The sequence below is a fragment of the Lissotriton vulgaris genome, chromosome 4_1 (genome assembly GCF_964263255.1).
Source record: "Lissotriton vulgaris chromosome 4_1, aLisVul1.2, whole genome shotgun sequence".
Classification (NCBI taxonomy): Eukaryota; Metazoa; Chordata; class Amphibia; order Caudata; family Salamandridae; genus Lissotriton; species Lissotriton vulgaris.
In genome coordinates, this window is record NC_141691.1 from 666,037,354 (window position 1) to 666,054,352 (window position 16,999).

A 16,999-nucleotide genomic window follows, 5' to 3' on the forward strand; every position below is an offset into this window, starting at 1 on the left:
AAAAGGACACAACTCAGGTAGGTATAGAAAAATAATATCTTTATCTAACAGTTTAACTCAACTCTTAAAGCACTTCAACAATAACAATTCAGGTCAACCCATAGGGACTCAAAGAGATAACAACATATCCACCAAAGAGTAACACTTACTGAGTTCAGGGATGGGGCCTACGCGACCTGTTGCACACCCGGTACCTGTCATTGCAAGGGGGGACAGCACGCAGCTTCTCAAAGAAGCAGAAGCGGTGACAGGAGGCTTCCAGCGACCACAATACGGGGGGCAAAGGTCCGCAGCGTGCACCCACGCTGACTTGGGCACTCGGGGACAGGCGGGCTCTCAGCAGCAGCAGCCCGCTGCTGCGGCGGCCCGGGTTGGGGGAGGTAAGGACTCTTGTCGGGTCGCTCTGTGGTGGGAACACAGCGGCGGCAGGTCTCTCTTAGCTGCGGCGGCCCACAGGACAATTCAGGAGGGGATGCAAAGTCGTCAAGGGTGTGGGCGCTCAGCCGCTACAGCTCTCTCTCAGCTGCGGAGGCCCGTGGGGCAATTCCAAAGGGGGATGCAAAGTAGTCAAAGGTGTGGGCGCTCAGCCGCTACAGCTCTCCTCTGGCTGCAGCGGCCCACAGGACAGCTCACGTGGGTGCACAGTAGCAAGGGGTGTGGGCACTCAGCGGCTACAGCTCTCCTCTGGGTGTGGCGGCCCACGGGACACATCACAATGATGCACAGTAGCAAAGGGTGTGGACACTCTGCGGCTACAGCTCTTTCTCAGCTGCGGCGGACCATGGGACAAATCATATTGGTGCACAGTAACAAAGGGTATGGCACTCAGTGGCTACACCTCTCCTCTGGCTGTGGCGGCCCACGGGACAAATCACAATGGTGCACAGTAGCAAAGGGTGTGCGCACTCAGCAGCTAAAGCTCTCTCTCAGCTGCGGCGGCCCACGGGAAAACTCACAAGGGTGCAGGTTCCGGTGGCTCTCAGCGGCGGCAGCTCTCCCTCAGTCTCAGCGGCCCACGCGGATCCTGTGGAAGGTTGGAGGGTACAGATTTAGGCAGGCTCTCAGCAGCGGCGGCTCTCGTCTTAGCTGCTGCGTCCCGCACAGGTTTAGCAAAGAAAGGTTAAAATGTTCAGAATTAGGCGGGCGCCCTGCGGCGACAGTACTTTCTAAGCTGCGGCGGCCCGCACAGGTTCAGCAAGGAAAGGTTCAAAGGTTCAGAGTTAGGAGGGGCGCTCAGCGGTGGTAGTTCTCGCTGAGCTGCAGCTGCCCGCACAGGTTCAGCAACATTTTCAGAAGATGCCCAGTCCGCGGCCCATACAGTAGAACTAGAGGCTCCGGATTACTTGACTGGGGCCTCACCTGCAAGCAGAACTCCCAGCACGGGAATTCTAAAGGCCGACTGGGTGAATTTGAATGTCCCTGAGACTTTGGCAGGAGGCTCTCTTGATTTGGGCTCTCGGGTAGTTTCTTCGGCAAGATGGGTTAAAGTTGAAAAATCCTTTTCTCTGTTCACTCGGACAGAGTCTCGTCTTGACATCCAGAAGGAACACACTTGGCCAAAGTTCCAGCACAGCATTTTACACCTAAAAATTCTTTGTTCTTTAAGGTTGCAAACAACTGACTCCAGTCAGAACCAGATCGGTGGGGTCTAGGAGCACTTGGTTTACGAGGCGACACCCTACCCTTTTGGAATGAGGGGGTCTGTTATCAGACACCCAGTGGGAGGTGGAGCCATCATTCACCTTGCCAGGCACTACCCTGCTTGGATCAAAGAGTCACCCCTCCCCACGCTTGGAATACCGATCTCTCTCTCCAGCCAGGTCTGACTCAGCTGGCCCTGCTGCTGCAAAACCAGACGGCCTATACGCAAATTCGCAACAGCCCGCAGTAAAGCTTAAAACAAGAAACAACCTCATTTTCAGGAAAGGCATTTCACAACATGTAATACCTAAACGGTCCCTACTAAAGGGTGGCCCTCGCCGGCCTGATCATAAACATATCAAACTCGTAGTTCCTATCGGGTTCCTAGGCCCAGATAGGGTGATAGAAAGTAATCCTTAACAAAACAGGCTACACTAATTAGTATCAGTGGCATGGCGCCCAGAACATCTATATCCAGTCAACATACAAGACAGGAAGAGCCGCAGGGGAATGGAGACCTACGCCAATGATGCCAGGTCAAACAGTGTCTATCTTTAAAATGGAATGATCATAATTGCTAAAGTCTATTTCTCTATTTGACACAAGAGTTAAATGCTTGTTAGCTGTGCCATCAAGTAGCGTTACTTCTGCATGCCATGCAGAATTAGGGCTAGGTTTCTTGGAAGATTTTAAAGCCTTAGGCCCTTGCTGCTGTGTATTTCTATTTGCGCCAAGCTAGCAACTAAATTTAATTGATTGTTGATCTCAGATTGAATGGTCATGCTGTTAAAATACTGTGGCATAATTATGTCAATCCTATATTCAATAAAATTGGTAAACCAGAATCCTTTTATGATCAGGAAAAGATCATCAACAAACACAAAGAGGTAGTAGAGTCTCTCTTTTACTAAATATGTACAGTCGAGATGGAGCCCTCAGAATTAATGAAATTATCTATCAGTGCTTACCAATTATTTACAACAGATTTTATGAAACCCTCAATATCTTCTATAGAAAAACTCCAATATAGATATATTTGACCATGTTTTAGGTGTGGCCCTGCACACCTTCTGGTCACATTTCCTAAACCTGATCAATGGTCAGATATATTCATGCTCTATCACTGTGCTCATTATTCAGTCCAATCTTGATGCATTTTATATTATTTTGTAAAGTGTATAAACTTTAAAGGAAACTTTATATGATTTCCGTACTTCAAAATAATGAATTTGAAGCAATGCAAGTCAGCCCTCTTATATCTCCAGCTGTTAACCTCCAAGTTTGAGAGGGGATAACTGCAAACTTTTCGGACTTAATGAACTTGATGGCTGCGTGGAATTCTATGAACGTTATCTCTTTTAGCTCATTGTTTTGAACAATATTGTGTGGTTCTATAAATATGTATCTTTTATGATAGAAATATTAACCAAATAAACATTTAATCGAATTCAATGTTGTATTTTAAAGTGAATGTATTTTCTACGTGCTAACACTATACGTGTGTAACTTATGAATTTTTCAAATGTGTGAGTTACAGCTATGCATGTAAAATGTTTTGCGAATTGGGTACAAATAGACCCTAATTATGACTGGCTTGGAGGGAAGGCCCAATTTATCTCACTCAATAAACTTCGACTCCCGGGGTTTGGAATTTATCAGGTGGGAAAGTCCCTGCAGTGATGTCAGCAACGGGTGTAGCAGAGGCCCCAGAGGAGATATGAACAGTGTCTTCTTGACAGCACCATCTTGAATTATCCGAGCATGCTGTGTAGAAGGGTTGGGACAGGAGTGGAGGGGTGACGTGATACCCTACGAGTGGCAAGGGGTATGTGGCTTCTAGAACTTTTAACCCCCATTTAAAAACTCTTGCACTAGGGAGAGAATTGTTGTAGTTGGACACAGGCTTGATCGCAGCAGTTTCAACACCAAGGAGAGATGGAAGGACAAGCTCCTTGATGTATTTAGGACTTTGCCTACAGCTGACCCCAGGACCAGTGAGCTGGTTCCCTTACACCCCCTAAGAATCCTTTGGGGAAAGACTTGGATTCCAGTGCCCCCAGATGCCCTGCAAGATAGCCAGGAGGCCATGGGGTCTGTTGAGGGCACAGCAGAGGAGGAAGTTGGTGCAGGAAGCCTGTGGAACCAGCTCCCTGAAAAGAGCACTGATTTTGAAGCCAGGAGGCATGCTGAAACCGCTTCTGGTGGCTAGAGGCTGGTGGCAGGATCACCTAAATCGGCCCAGTGGGACCTGATTTGTGGCCACTTAAAGATTGTGGCCTTTGACCACTTGCGTACTATGGAGCGTGTGTGGCTTTGCCACCTGCCTGAACTTTACCCCGGAGTAAGCCAGTGTCTGGGGGTTAGTACAGCTATGATTTTGGGGGGAAAGTAGGAATGCATGGGGCCCCTTCCCCCCCATGGTTCAATTGCTCCTGTGGACCTTCGAGGGTCGACCCAAGAAAGGGGCCCCAGGAGCTCAACTCTGGGCCCCAACATAAAGAAGAGGAAAAAGGAGTGCCGTCATGCCACCTCAGTGGCAGTGGTCTCTTCCTTACTCCCTTTGTCTGAGGGAAGTGGGGCAGCCACCACAAGGAAATTCCTGCCTGAAGGATCTAACTGCTGGTGCTTGTGCCGGAAGAGACAAAGCTGACAGGGTAGGGAGCTGGCTGAGCAGCGTGGGAGTTGACTGCCCTACCAAAAGGAAATGGAGGGGTGCCCAGCTGAGACTGGGCACCACCAAACAAAAAAAGACAAAAAAACTAAATTCAAAAGGAAAGCAGCTCTCCCCAGTGCAATGGAAGAGCCTTTGATCACATATTCACTGCTTCAGTGGAGTGTGCATCCACTAATGCCTCTGACGTGCCTATTTGCAAACTTTTCTGCCTTTCGTGGTACCCCAAAGAAAGCAGGAGCACCACCATCATGATTAAGAAAGTGCATGGGGGCTGCAGGAGCACAGGAGCACCCCTGATCAATATTTAACAGTAACACTATTTTTGTGGGGTCAAGCAAAATATTACCCCTCCCCTCCAGAATTTTCACCATTACTTTAAAGCTGTGAGTGCAACACTCTCTAGGGTAAGTTTAAGTGGCTGAATTTTATGGAGCTTGTAGGTGTATAGAAAAAGACACAGACACATTCAATGTTTATTTCAGATGCATTGGTAATGTAATGCTAACAGTGATTTTTGATCAGTGGTAAAAAAACTTTATGATTATAAGGATTTCATTTAAACATGGGTATTGATTATGGTCAAGAATGGGATTTTTCTTACATGTGGATTAGTGCATTTTTGGTGTAATGGCCCCTTGATAAAGTCAATAGGCTTGCCTTATATTTTGATGTAATGACCCCATGACAAAGTCAATAGGCTTGCTTTATATATTGAGGAGTTGACATGTGACAAAGCTAATAGGTCTGTTTTATTTGAAGTGGTCCCCCATACGTTGTGATGGTCTATCTGGTGATGGTGGAATGGTAATGTGATTTTGAGGGTCCTTACCCATTAGGGGTTAGATGTGAATTCAGAGAGTCTCCAAGGTACCTTCAATATTCCTGATCCATAATTTGTAAATTAGAGGTGTGTGTTTAATAAATATATAGTTCCTTCTTTTTCTACAGAATAAGCCCTGGCTGGACAATTATTATAGCGAGCTAGTGAATGGTGATAACTAGCCCACACTGAACCCCTGAGTAGGCTCGGCTATGCTACCCTGAGAGCTCTACAGTGGAATGCTTGGTTCCCAGAAAAGAAAAAATGTGGACCTTCTCATCCACCCCAAACACTGCTCTGCTGACGAGGGAAACTGTCCCGAAACCCGGGCCATGTCTCGGGTCCAGAGAACTTGGGGATAATGAGTAACTACTCGCACCAACTGTGGTGAACTACTTTTTACTCGTCCATCTACATGCACTACATGTACCAGAGTGCTAAGGGGCGACCCGGAGGAGAGGCTAGTGGTGTGCGATCCATCTTGGTTGTACTTAAACGGCTCCCGTTAGCCCTGAGCTGACGAGCTCTTGGAGACGCACCTGCTCGCCGGAGAGGCATCAGGGCCTGTGACGGTTACTTGGCGGCCTTCTCATCCACCCCAAACACTGCTCTGCTGACGAGGGAATCTGTCCCAAAACCCGGGCCATGTCTCGGGTCCAGAGAACTTGTGGATAATGTGTAACTACTCGCACCAACTGTGGTGAACTACTTTTTACTCGTTGATCTACATGCACTACATGTACCAGAGTGCTAAGGGACGACCCGGAGGAGAGGCTAGTGGTGTGCGATCCATCTTGGTTGTACTTAAACGGCTCCCGTGAGCCCTGAGCTGACGAGCTCTTGGAGACGCACCTGCGCGCCGGAGAGGCATCAGGGCCTGTGACGGTTACTTGGCAGCCTTCTCATCCACCCCAAACACTGCTCTGCTGACGAGGGAAACTGTCCCGAAACCCGTGCCATGTCTCGGGTCCAGAGAACTTGGGGATAATGAGTAACTACTCGCACCAACTGTGGTGAACTACTTTTTACTCGTCCATCTACATGCATTACATGTACCAGAGTGCTAAGGGGCGACCCGGAGGAGAGGCTAGTGGTGTGCGATCCATCTTGCTTGTAAAAAAATGTGGACCTATTACTTGTGCATGCATCCCATCCTGCACAAATAATAACCCAATTTCCAACAGCACGCAGTGGTCTTCTGAACCACTTCCTGTTCCCCAAGAGGTCACTCACTGTCCTGATTCCCAAAGGGGAGGCTGTCCCACAGGCACAGCTTCCACATTTTGAATCAGATACCACCACCTTTGCAGTGTTGGGATCTGATCAATGGTTTGTTACCAAAATTGCGGTCACAAACCTAACTTATAGTGCCCCTGCTCGGTTTACAATCAGGAGAACCACCATTTTTCTGATAGCATAATTGTAGCTGGCTCTGGCTGCAAATTCCTTTCAAAGACAGCCTAACTGACATTGGGTCATGAGTGAAAGTACCTCGGGGTGTCAGCTCTGTCTTGGGAGGACGTTTCAACATAATTGATCCTGTTTGGAACCATGAGGGAAAGCCTAGTGGTCTTTAATAGAAAACCAAAGGAATGGAGCCTACATGCTGGAAGACACCTATCAGCATACCAATGCCATTTGTATTTTTATTTTGAAAAAAAGATCTTTGCTGCATGTGTGCAGTGAACATGAAGCTTGTTTAGCAAATCATCTGTGCCTTCTTGAGAAGCCACTGTGGCATCAGCTCTGCTGCAGGCACTGAGATGTCTGCCTGCCTGCCAGACATCTCAAGGCATCTCTAAATATGGCCCCATACCCTGCCAGGGCAGTGAAATACATCACTGTACTTACCTCACAGAATGAAGAATGGCTTACCAAACCCTAAATAAGCTACTTAACCTTTTTATGACTGACCTTATTAATATTATTTTGAAAGGATGAATTGGTGGTTGGGTTTGCAATATGTTTATTTCTAGGCAAAATATTGTTTTGTCTATGCTTCACACTCTTTACCACTTGATTTGTTTAAAAATAGGTACATTGCTTCCTGAATTCCCAATCCACATTTCCAGAGCTATGCTTTAAACTACCAGATTTCTTCCTAAATTCATCATTGTGCATGAAAAGTTTGCGTGGGTGATGCGGAACTTATGCAAATAAGCATGCAACCCTACCCTGAGTTCCACAGGTAGCAAAACTCTATTAAGGCCCTCTCCGCTTTCTCCTTTACTGCCTCCAAGGCCAGTTTATTATCCTCCATCCTGAGTCTGGTCAACTCCAGCCTGACCTCTCCCTCCTCTCTGCCAGCTCCTCTGAATCACTGCTCCCTGCCCTGGCAGGTGAGCTCCACTTCAGGCGTTAAGTCATCACCCTCAGCTGAAGGCTGTATCTCAAGGAGGCCCTCTCCTTGCCCTTCCATCACCTCATCCCCTTCTGTGGCTTCCACCACTCAGATCATGTTGGACCAGGACAAAGTAAAAATGTAATGCTGCGCGTGAAGGAGCACCTGTCGGATATGGTCCTAAGTTAGCCCCACTGATGGTGTACCTTCCCAAGGTTGTGCCAAGAGTCCTGTTCACGTTACAGAGGGCCGTGAGCAGCAGGGAGAGTATCACTTGAGGCTTTCAGTGAAGCACAAGGAGTCTGCCAGAGTCACCTCCGGAACCACTGCTGGAACTTTGCAGTGGTTGTACCCGTGAGTGGTCAATGCTTCAGTGAGAAGAGTTGGGCTGACGGAACTTCCTTCTGATTTGTGATGCGAGTGACGAGGTCTCAGTGTGAAAGGGCCTGTTTGCGGTTATGAAGAGTCCAAAAGCTTGATTTCAGCACCTGTGAGCCACACCAAGGGTCCAGGACCTGAGAGCTACTACCGGGTGGTCAGGAACTCACTGCAGCAGGGTACAGGGGCCGATGCAAGTTGTTGGGGAGCCTTTTTATGCTTCAGAGGCTCAGATCAGTAATGCAGCAGACTAGCCCTTGGAGTCACTTTGGGGTCCTGAGTTCCCCCTTCCGGATGAAGTTACAGGTCCAGTTCACCTTCCCTAGGCAAAAGAGCAGCAGGCAGCATTTCACTACAGCCGGGCAGCAGTCCAGAAGAGCAGTGGTCCTCGTAGCAGCACAGCAGTCCTTCTTGCTGGCAGAGTATCCACAGGTCCAGAAGTGTACTGAAGATGTGGTGTCTGAGGTCCAGTATTTATACACAGTTGTGCCTTTGAAGTGGGGAGAAGATTCTACAGGCAGGCTTTTGAAGTCCACACATGCTCTACCTTTCTGGCCCTGGCTCAGGACTAATGACAGGGGGTATGGAGCCCTTTGTGTGGAGGCAGGCCACCGCCTATTCAAGCATAAGTGATTTGATTTGTAGTAAGCCTGTGCCCAGCTCCTCCCTCCCATCCTGCCAGTGATGGCCCATCCAGTCACTCCTAAACTCCCCATTGTGTGTGACCGTCAGTTACATCCAGTCATGTGGTAAAAGGCAGGCTACAGACACGAAATGGCTAAGGCAAGAATATGCCAACTTTCTAAAAGTGTTATTTTCAGAATTGCAATTTCCTTACCATAAGTTAGGATTTTAAATTGGGATTCCTGAGATACCAAACATGACTGGTTACCTATTCCCATTTGGAAATTACACTTATAAAATGAAATAAGGGAACTCAAATTTTATGCTACAGGAGAGGTAGACATTGCAGTAGTGAAAAATGAATTTAAGAGTGTTTCAGTACCTGGACACGTAAAACTTAAAAGTACATGTCCTACTTCTTAAATACATTGCAACTTTCTCTTTGGGCTGTCCAGGGCCTGCCCTCGTGGTGGCTTATATTTATTAAAAAGAAAGTTTTAGGCCAGCAATAGGTTTATTTTGCTAGGTCGAAATGGCACTTTAAAAACTGCACACACAGGCTGCAATGGCAGGCCTGAGACATGTTGTAAAGGTCTTCTTTAGTGGGTTACTCAATCAGTGCTGCAGTTCCATTAGTAGCATTTAATTTATAGGCCCTGGGCATATGTAATGCTACTTTATTTGGGACTTATAGGTAAAATAAATATGCCAATTGGGTATAAGCCAATGGTACCATGATTTAAGGAGAGAGCACAAGCATTGTAGCACTGGTTAGCAGAAGTAAAGTGTGCAGAGTCTTAAGGTCTGCAAAAACAAAGTCAGCAACAACAGGAGGTCTGAAGGAAAAATGTTAGGAGAGAAACATGTCAAGGATGCCAGGTCTAGCAGCCACTTTGGATCATCTGTGAATGAGAAGACAGGAGACAGAGTAGCCCTTTGAAACAAAAGTACAGCCATTGCCCCCTTCCTGCTCCTTTCCTCCTTATGAGTATTACCTGCAACAGGTTGACAGATAGCTTAGTGGGTATACCTCTCCCTCTTTTGTGCATTTAGCTTTGAATTCTGCTGGCAGGGAGCTGGGTTAGTCAGACTCTGAGAGGAATACCCTGGGGTGTTTGGTCAAAATATTGAAAAAAAAAATAATGGAAGAAAGAAATATCGGAAAATAAATATGGTGATACACAAATATCATGCCGCACAAATATAATTGACCAGAATATCTTTTTTTGAGGTAATATCGTTTTAAATAATATTATTGTTGTCATTATCGTTTTCAATAATAATGTGGCGTAAAATATGATTTTTTATTATTTGAATACGTTTTAGCTGATATATTAATTGTATGTGTTACTACTGTTTATATAAATGTTACTTTATTAAAATATGGATTGTAATTTTAAGTGATTTCTAATTTGTTTATTTAATTTTATATACTAATTGACAGAGTTGAAGAGGGCTGTTTAGTTTATTGGGGGATAGGGTGGGAAGTTAATTAATAATATTTGTGAATTATTTAATCAATTGTATTCAATTATATGATTCATATTTATTATGTAACTTATGTACTAGGTCCAAAACTAATGTTGCTGACAGTATTCCGAACCCTGTAGCATGCAATTAGCAGTACATGGAATGAGAATTAACACGCAGCAACATCCCTGGAATTACCAGGTCCACTCCTACTTGCAAACCCAGTTTCTGGGCTCTTTTTCATACACCTTTTCCATCTACTAAAAGCAGGAGGAAATTATGGGCTTTATTATGGTGGTGGTCAGTCAGACTGCCGACTGCCACGTTACAGACAGGAACTGTCCGAACATGAGTCGGCAGTTCTGCCCTCCCTATTTGGATTCACCCACATTGCAGGCCTTCCTAAAATGTTTTTTTCCTACTGCTGCTTGTGCTGCGGGCCATGATAAGAGCGGTAGCACAAGCCATGGTAGAATAAGGCACTTTGTAAACATCCATGCTCTGTGTGCAAGGTGCATGTGGTGCCAGGCACATGACCATTGGGTGTGGGGGGGGAGGGGGGGCACTACATGTGGCTCCCAAAGTCCGTTTCCGTCTGCCTTTTCATTTTGGTGGGACCGCCATGAAAAGGCAGTCGCAAAGAGACATCCTAACCCTACAACGGTGCATGTACAGGCACTGCCTCCATTGTAGGGATAGGAGTCCAACCAACACCCTAACGGGTGTCGGAGGCAGCGGCCTTCCCCCGACATTGTCACAACGACCGCCTGTATTGTAATGCTGCAGGTTTGTTTTTTTTGCAGTTTTATATAGCGCAAACTTGACCCAGAGGTTTCAGAGTGCAGTACATGAGCACCAGTTTCATTACAGACGCACACATTCATTTTCTTTTTTTTAGGGACGGGCAGATTAGGTGATGATTTGCCCAGAATCACAGGAAGTTTGAGCCTCCTGCTAGACTCAAACCCGGTTCCCCAGCTTCAGAGTCAACCGCCGTAGCCGTTAAGCCACACCCTCTACCCCGATGTCCTGTTCGTCAGGCGGACTGCCACCGACTGCCTGTCGGTGGCCAACCCCCTGACATCCAAATGAGGGCAATTGTGCAAAAAAGCATTTGTTTTTACCTGTTGCATTCCCCCCCCATCCCCCATCCCCCACCCCAGTGAATCTTGCATTGGTGCAGGGAGTATCTTCTACAGAGATACCACGCCACACTACTCATGATCAGTCCCTAATTCAAGATCAGATCACATCTACCCACTGAAAGAAATCTAAATTAATCAGACCCAATACATTCGATGCAAATGTGGTCTGCAGCATTCTTTTCCAGTCGCAATTGATAACGTTTGGATGTCATTCTCCAAAACTAATATTTTCTTTCATTCCGTTAAATTTCACTAACGGGGAAAATATTCCTGTGCTTAAAAATCCTCTGGAGAGATTAGAATGTTGGCATTCGGTGGCCCTTAGGAGCATGCAATACCAATGATACATTTTATAAACAGATATGGCCGACGGCTGCAGTCTGTAGCCAAAAAGAAGAAGTATGTATTTGTTTTATTTCTGATATTTATATAGTGCACCATATCCCCTAGGCCTCACGACCTCACTGCTTATACCAAGGTCAATAGATATTATCCCCTCGTGGCTCGAGTCATTTATACAAAAACGCTGTAATGCTTCACTCTGGCTAATATTGAACGCAATGAAAAGGGGGGGCTCTTGGCCCCCCCGCCCGCATGGCGGCGCGGCGATCGCCCCCTCCCTTTGTGCCCCTCGGTGGTGGGGCGTGCCCTCCTGGGCGCGCCCCACCACCGATTGGTTGGTGCCCTCCCTGACCCGGATACCATGGTAGGATGTCCGGGTCAGGGGCGGGCGTGCCGGGAGGGGCTGGGTGGGGGGCGTAGCCACCCCCACCCAGCCCCTTGTGGATAAAGAAGCGGGGAGCGCCCAGGAGTGGTTTAAGGAGAGGGCGCAGAGAGCCGCCTGGTCTCATTCATGGTCGAGTTCGAGCCCCGGTCTAGGTTCACTCAGCCTTTCATCCTTCAGAGGTCGATGAAATGAGTACCAATTTGTTGGGTAATAACTGCTGCGCCTACGGAAGCGCATAAAGGGACCTAGAGAGATAAGGATTCACGGAGGATCGAGGGCACGCTGAAACAACGCCTTCTCCGCTCCTCGCATTCCGTTTACAATTGTCCCCTATCTCCGCATTACAGCGCGCGGTGAAACCAGCCGGCTGTACGTGGAGCTGTTTAGGTTGCGAAGCAGGGTCGACCAGGGCAGGACCTGGATGGGAGACCAGGGGAAAGGGTGCCTTTGAATTTATTGAATGCCTTTACTTTAATTACTGCAATTTTGGGGTCGTTTTAATTAGGAAACAAGGGTCTGTCTACCAGTGGGATTGTTTAATTGGCGCCCTTTCTAAAACAGCAACCTGGGGTGTTCTTTTAAATTGTTTAAGACATACAGGCAAAGACAGTGCTGAGGTGGGGGGATAAGAAAGGGGGGTCAAGCTTCCAGGTATTGCAACCCTCTTTTAGGCGCTGGTTTCAACAATTGCTTCAGCCTCATACTCCCAGGTACTGATATTTTTTCTATTACAGGTGCTTAAAGAAAACATCGCCTTTAGTTCAATTGATCAGCTCAAAGAGGTGGACGTAGGACGGGGAGTACGCAGGATTGGTCGGTACGAGGAGAAGGGGGGGCTAGCATTTCATCGCTCCTGGTTGCCGCTGGGTGGGTCTACACTAGGTTTACTCACCCCTGACGTAGCCGGATAAGCCGGTGGTGTTGCGGCCGCCGTTGCATGGTGCTTACAGCCCCCTGGACATCCTCCATCTGGTGAAGGTACAAAGCGCGAGTACGCACAATTGTATCATTAGGAGTGTAGGCAGTCCTTGGTGGTTTTGAACATGCCAGGGCCAAGGGGTGGTAAAGGAGGGTCCAGGATGGAGGTTATGATGCAGACCATGATGCTTGAAATGAGCAACATTAACAAGCGATTGGGGAAAATTGATGAATTAGAGGCTCGCTTTAATGAGAGGTTTGATGAGGCTCCTGGCCCATCGGGTAGGCCTGTTCGCCAGAGGACGGCCCCCTTGCCAAGGGGGGATTTTGTTACCCCACCTAAGAGGTCTAAGGCCAAGAAGCCCAGGTACACTGCGCCCCCCCTCCCCCGGAGCCGTTAGTTCCGGTACCTATTATACCTGTTCCTGCGGCTCCAGCTCCTCTGGCACCTACGCCAATTGTTCCTGTTCCTGCAGCGCCAGCCCCTGTCAATCGCCGGCGCCCCCCCCTGCCGGGCCTGCCCCTTCACCCGTGGTGCCCATCCCACTTACGGGTTTACCGCCACCGGCAGCGCCCTTGCCTCCTACACCTCTGCCGCCAGTTATGCCCCCGGTGGCGCCGGCAGTCCCAGCAGGCAAGTTAGACTCAATCCCCCCTGAACTGGTATCTCAGATAACAGCCTTGATGCCGTGGCTACAGAAGGGGGGGTGTTACCGGCTTCGTCAGATCATGCCGCAGAAGCGGCAAAATTGGTGGAAAAGATTAAATCTGCAGCGGTGGCTGACAGTATTGCAGTGCCCTCATCTTCTTCCCTCGCAGGTTCCAGTCCCGCCCAACCGAACGGAGATGGTGGGCAGCCGGCCCAGGTGCCTGGAAATGGTAAGGAGGTGGCGCTGCCTCTCTTGGGAGATGGTTCTATACCCTCCAGGAGTGAGAATTTAGCACAACATGTGTCACAGACTGTGAAGGAGATGATTTGGGCTGATAAATATGTGTACATTTATTCATTACTGCTTGATAATAGGGAAATGGAGCATGCAAAGACGCTAAAGGAGTGGATGCATCCAAGTGAATGGAGGGCACAGTGTTCTAGATTTAGGGTGGAGGAAACTCTGCTTAACTGGATCAGGGCTTTTGCAGTATTCACAGCTATCAAGGCCGAACGACCCCCCAATGTGCAGGCGCCATTGGCATACTACCAGAGCAGGATTGTGGGGTGGAGTGAACAGTACTCTGGGGATGCGTGGAAAGGGTATGATGTCAATTTCAGGAAAGCCTTGGAATTTAATCCATCACTGACATGGGACAAGGTTGACTCTATGTCATGGCATCAGCAATTCTCAGAGAGCTCGCCCCTCCATCAGTCCACCAGTGCAGTCAAGGTTTTTTCCGCCAGACCTCAACAGCCCTTTCGGCCACCCCAAGCGGGTGAGGTCCCGGGTAGGAATAGGTGCGGCGGGTCAGAGAAGAAAGGGGTGTGCTGGGATTTTAATAAGCGCACCTGCACAAGGGCCCCGGGCACCTGTAGATTTAAACATGCATGCAGGGCCTGTGGTCACCCCTCACACCCAGAATCATCTTGCAGGTCCAAGCAGGGCAACCATGGTCAGAGGGGAAGAGGAAAGCCAGTGTAGTACAAACAAGTTGGGTACCCCCACGCCTGTAGATGTTCTGGCAATGATCCCATGGTTAAATAGATATCCGGACCACACAGCAGCCACACTACTTCAGGAAGGTTTCTCCCAAGGCTTTAGGATCCCGGCAGGGGGGTACACAGGTAGCGCCCATTGCAAGAATCAACTGTCAGTGAAACTCAACCCCACAGTGGTGGCGGCAAAAATTAGCAAAGAACTGTCCCTGGGCAGGATATCTGGCCCATTTGTGAGGGTGCCCGTCCCCAATTTTGTGTGTTCACCACTAGGAGTAGTTCCCAAAAAAGAGAAGGGCCAGTTTAGACTGATCCACAACCTGTCGGCGCCCAGAGGAGCGTCTTTGAATGATGCGATTGATGAAGGGATTTGTAGTGTAAAATTTGCCTCATTTGACCAGGCGGTGGACCTGTTGCGTGCCCTGGGGCCAGGGGCCCTGATGGCAAAGTCAGACATAGAATCTGCTTTCCGTCTCCTCCCAGTCCACCCAGCTGATCATCATCTCCTAGGTTTCACTTTTGAAGACAAGTTTTACATGGATAAATGCATGCCCATGGGCTGTTCCATATCATGTGCATATTTCGAGACGTTTAGCTCATTTCTAGAATGGGTCATGAGACAGGCGACGGCCCACCAGCAGGTCATGCATTACCTGGATGATTTTCTCTTCTTAGGTGCGGCGGGCTCTCAGGAGTGTGCCTGGGCACTGCAGGAATTTTGCGTGCTCATGCGGGCTTTTGGGGTCCCGCTAGCGCCGGGGAAGACGTTTGGGCCATCCACCTGCTTGGAATTTCTCGGTATCGAAATTGACTCAGTGGAAGCATGCTTCAGGTTGCCCCAGGACAAAGTGTCTAGGTTTAGAGCAGCGCTACGACAATGCCTACGCAAAGACAAGGTTTCCTTACAACAATTACAGGAGGTGGTGGGGCAACTGAACTTCGCTCTGCGGGTTATCCCTATGGCACGCCCGTTCTCACGCTCCATTGCCCAGGCAATGAAGGGACTACGGGAGAAACATCACCGCACGAGGTTGTCATCTGAGGTTCGCCAGGATATGCTCATATGGATGGCATTCCTGGAGGATTTCAATGGCAGGGTAGTGTGGCCCGGTCCTCCCACCACATCAGCAGAGTTGGGTTTATGGACAGACACGGCTGGTAGTGTGGGCTTTGGCGCCATCCTGGGGAACAAGTGGGTCGCCCAACGATGGCCGGAAGAATGGAGAGCATGGGGTTTGACCACCAATATTGGCTTCCTTGAACTCTTCCCAATCTGGGTGGCATTGAAGGTCTGGCCCGAACACCTATGTAATCAATCAGTGGTGTTCTGGTCAGATAACATGACTGTGGTGGAGTGCATAAACCAACAGGGGGCGCGCTGTCCTTTCATACTGCGCCTGATAAAGGAGATTGTGTTGCAATGCTTGAAAATGAATGTGGTCTTCAAAGCCAAGCATGTCCCTGGCATTCTCAATAATGCAGCTGACTCCCTCTCTCGCTTTAAAATGCAGGTTTTCAGGGAACATCTTCCTGCAGCAGACCCCTCTCCGGCTCACTTCCCGGCAGTACTTTGGCAGATTGGTGCCCCAGATTACAGGACCTCGTGGTTGCTAGCTTAGCCCCCAGGACCAAGACAGCTTACGAAGGGGCGTTTTTGTCTTACCGTACTTTCTTGGGGCAGGAATGGGAGGTTAGGTGGGCACAGGAGGACAGCTTTGCGGCCTACTTAGAAGGGATGCACAGGGAGGGTCGCTCTGTAGCGGCTGCGAGCAGGCATAGGGCGGCGGTCTCCTTCTTTGCGCAGGCTAAGGGCATGCGAGACCCCACTAACACCTTTATGGTGCGCAAGGCCTTGAGGGGTTGGCGCCGTTTACAGGGTCACCCTGCTGATAAAAGAAGGCCCATTGGGCTAGCACGGCTGACATCTTTATTGGTGGCACTGCACAGTGTCTGTAGCTCGGAGTGGGAGGTACTTCTGTTCAAAGCTGCATTTTCCCTGGCTTTCTATGGGGCTCTGAGAATTGGTGAGTTGGTAGCAGCGTCCAAACATGATCAGCAGGGCGGCCTACAAGGGGCCTGTGTAAAGATCAGGGAGGATACCATGTGGGTGACAATGCAGAAATCCAAAACCGACCAGGAGTCACGGGGTCACACCATAGTACTCCACCGAGCCCGTGCCAATCCTTGCTGCCCGGTTGCTCATGTGGAAATCTTCCATAAACAGCGAGGGGGCACGGCGGGAGTTGCACTGTTGTGTCACGCCGACGGTACGCCCTTGACCAGGTACCAGTTTAGAAGGGTCTTGGAGCTGATGATCAGACAGGCAGGTCTGGACCCCAAGGAATTTGGCACTCACTCGTTTAGGATTGGGGCAGCAACTGAGGCAGTGGCAAGGGGCCTCCCGTTTAAAAATGTGAAGGAAATTGGGAGATGGTCCTCTAAATGTTATAAACGATATGTGCGAATTGACATGTTGTGACAGGATGGTGCTCACACCCGGTTTGTTTTTGGTTTTTTGCAGTTTCTCAAACCTGTGACGCAGGGGAGGAACTCTCCACCGGGCATCAACGATCTACGCCATCACGGAACAAGCATCGGGATCAACACAAGAAA

At 48.8% G+C, this 16,999-nt stretch overlaps 1 protein-coding gene across 1 annotated transcript in view; it reads left to right on the forward strand.

Annotated features, from left to right (window-relative positions):
* Positions 1-16,124, forward strand: part of LOC147722410 (uncharacterized) — a 29,929-nt gene extending 13,805 nt beyond the window's left edge. Inside the window, exons 2-3 of the mRNA XM_086967308.1 lie at positions 12,555-12,637; positions 14,721-16,124. Of these exons, the coding sequence (XP_086823434.1) occupies positions 12,555-12,637; positions 14,721-16,005 (1,368 nt within the window). The 3' untranslated portion in view covers positions 16,006-16,124. The remainder of the gene's footprint in view (positions 1-12,554; positions 12,638-14,720) is intronic.
* Positions 16,125-16,999: the final 875 nt, after the last annotated feature.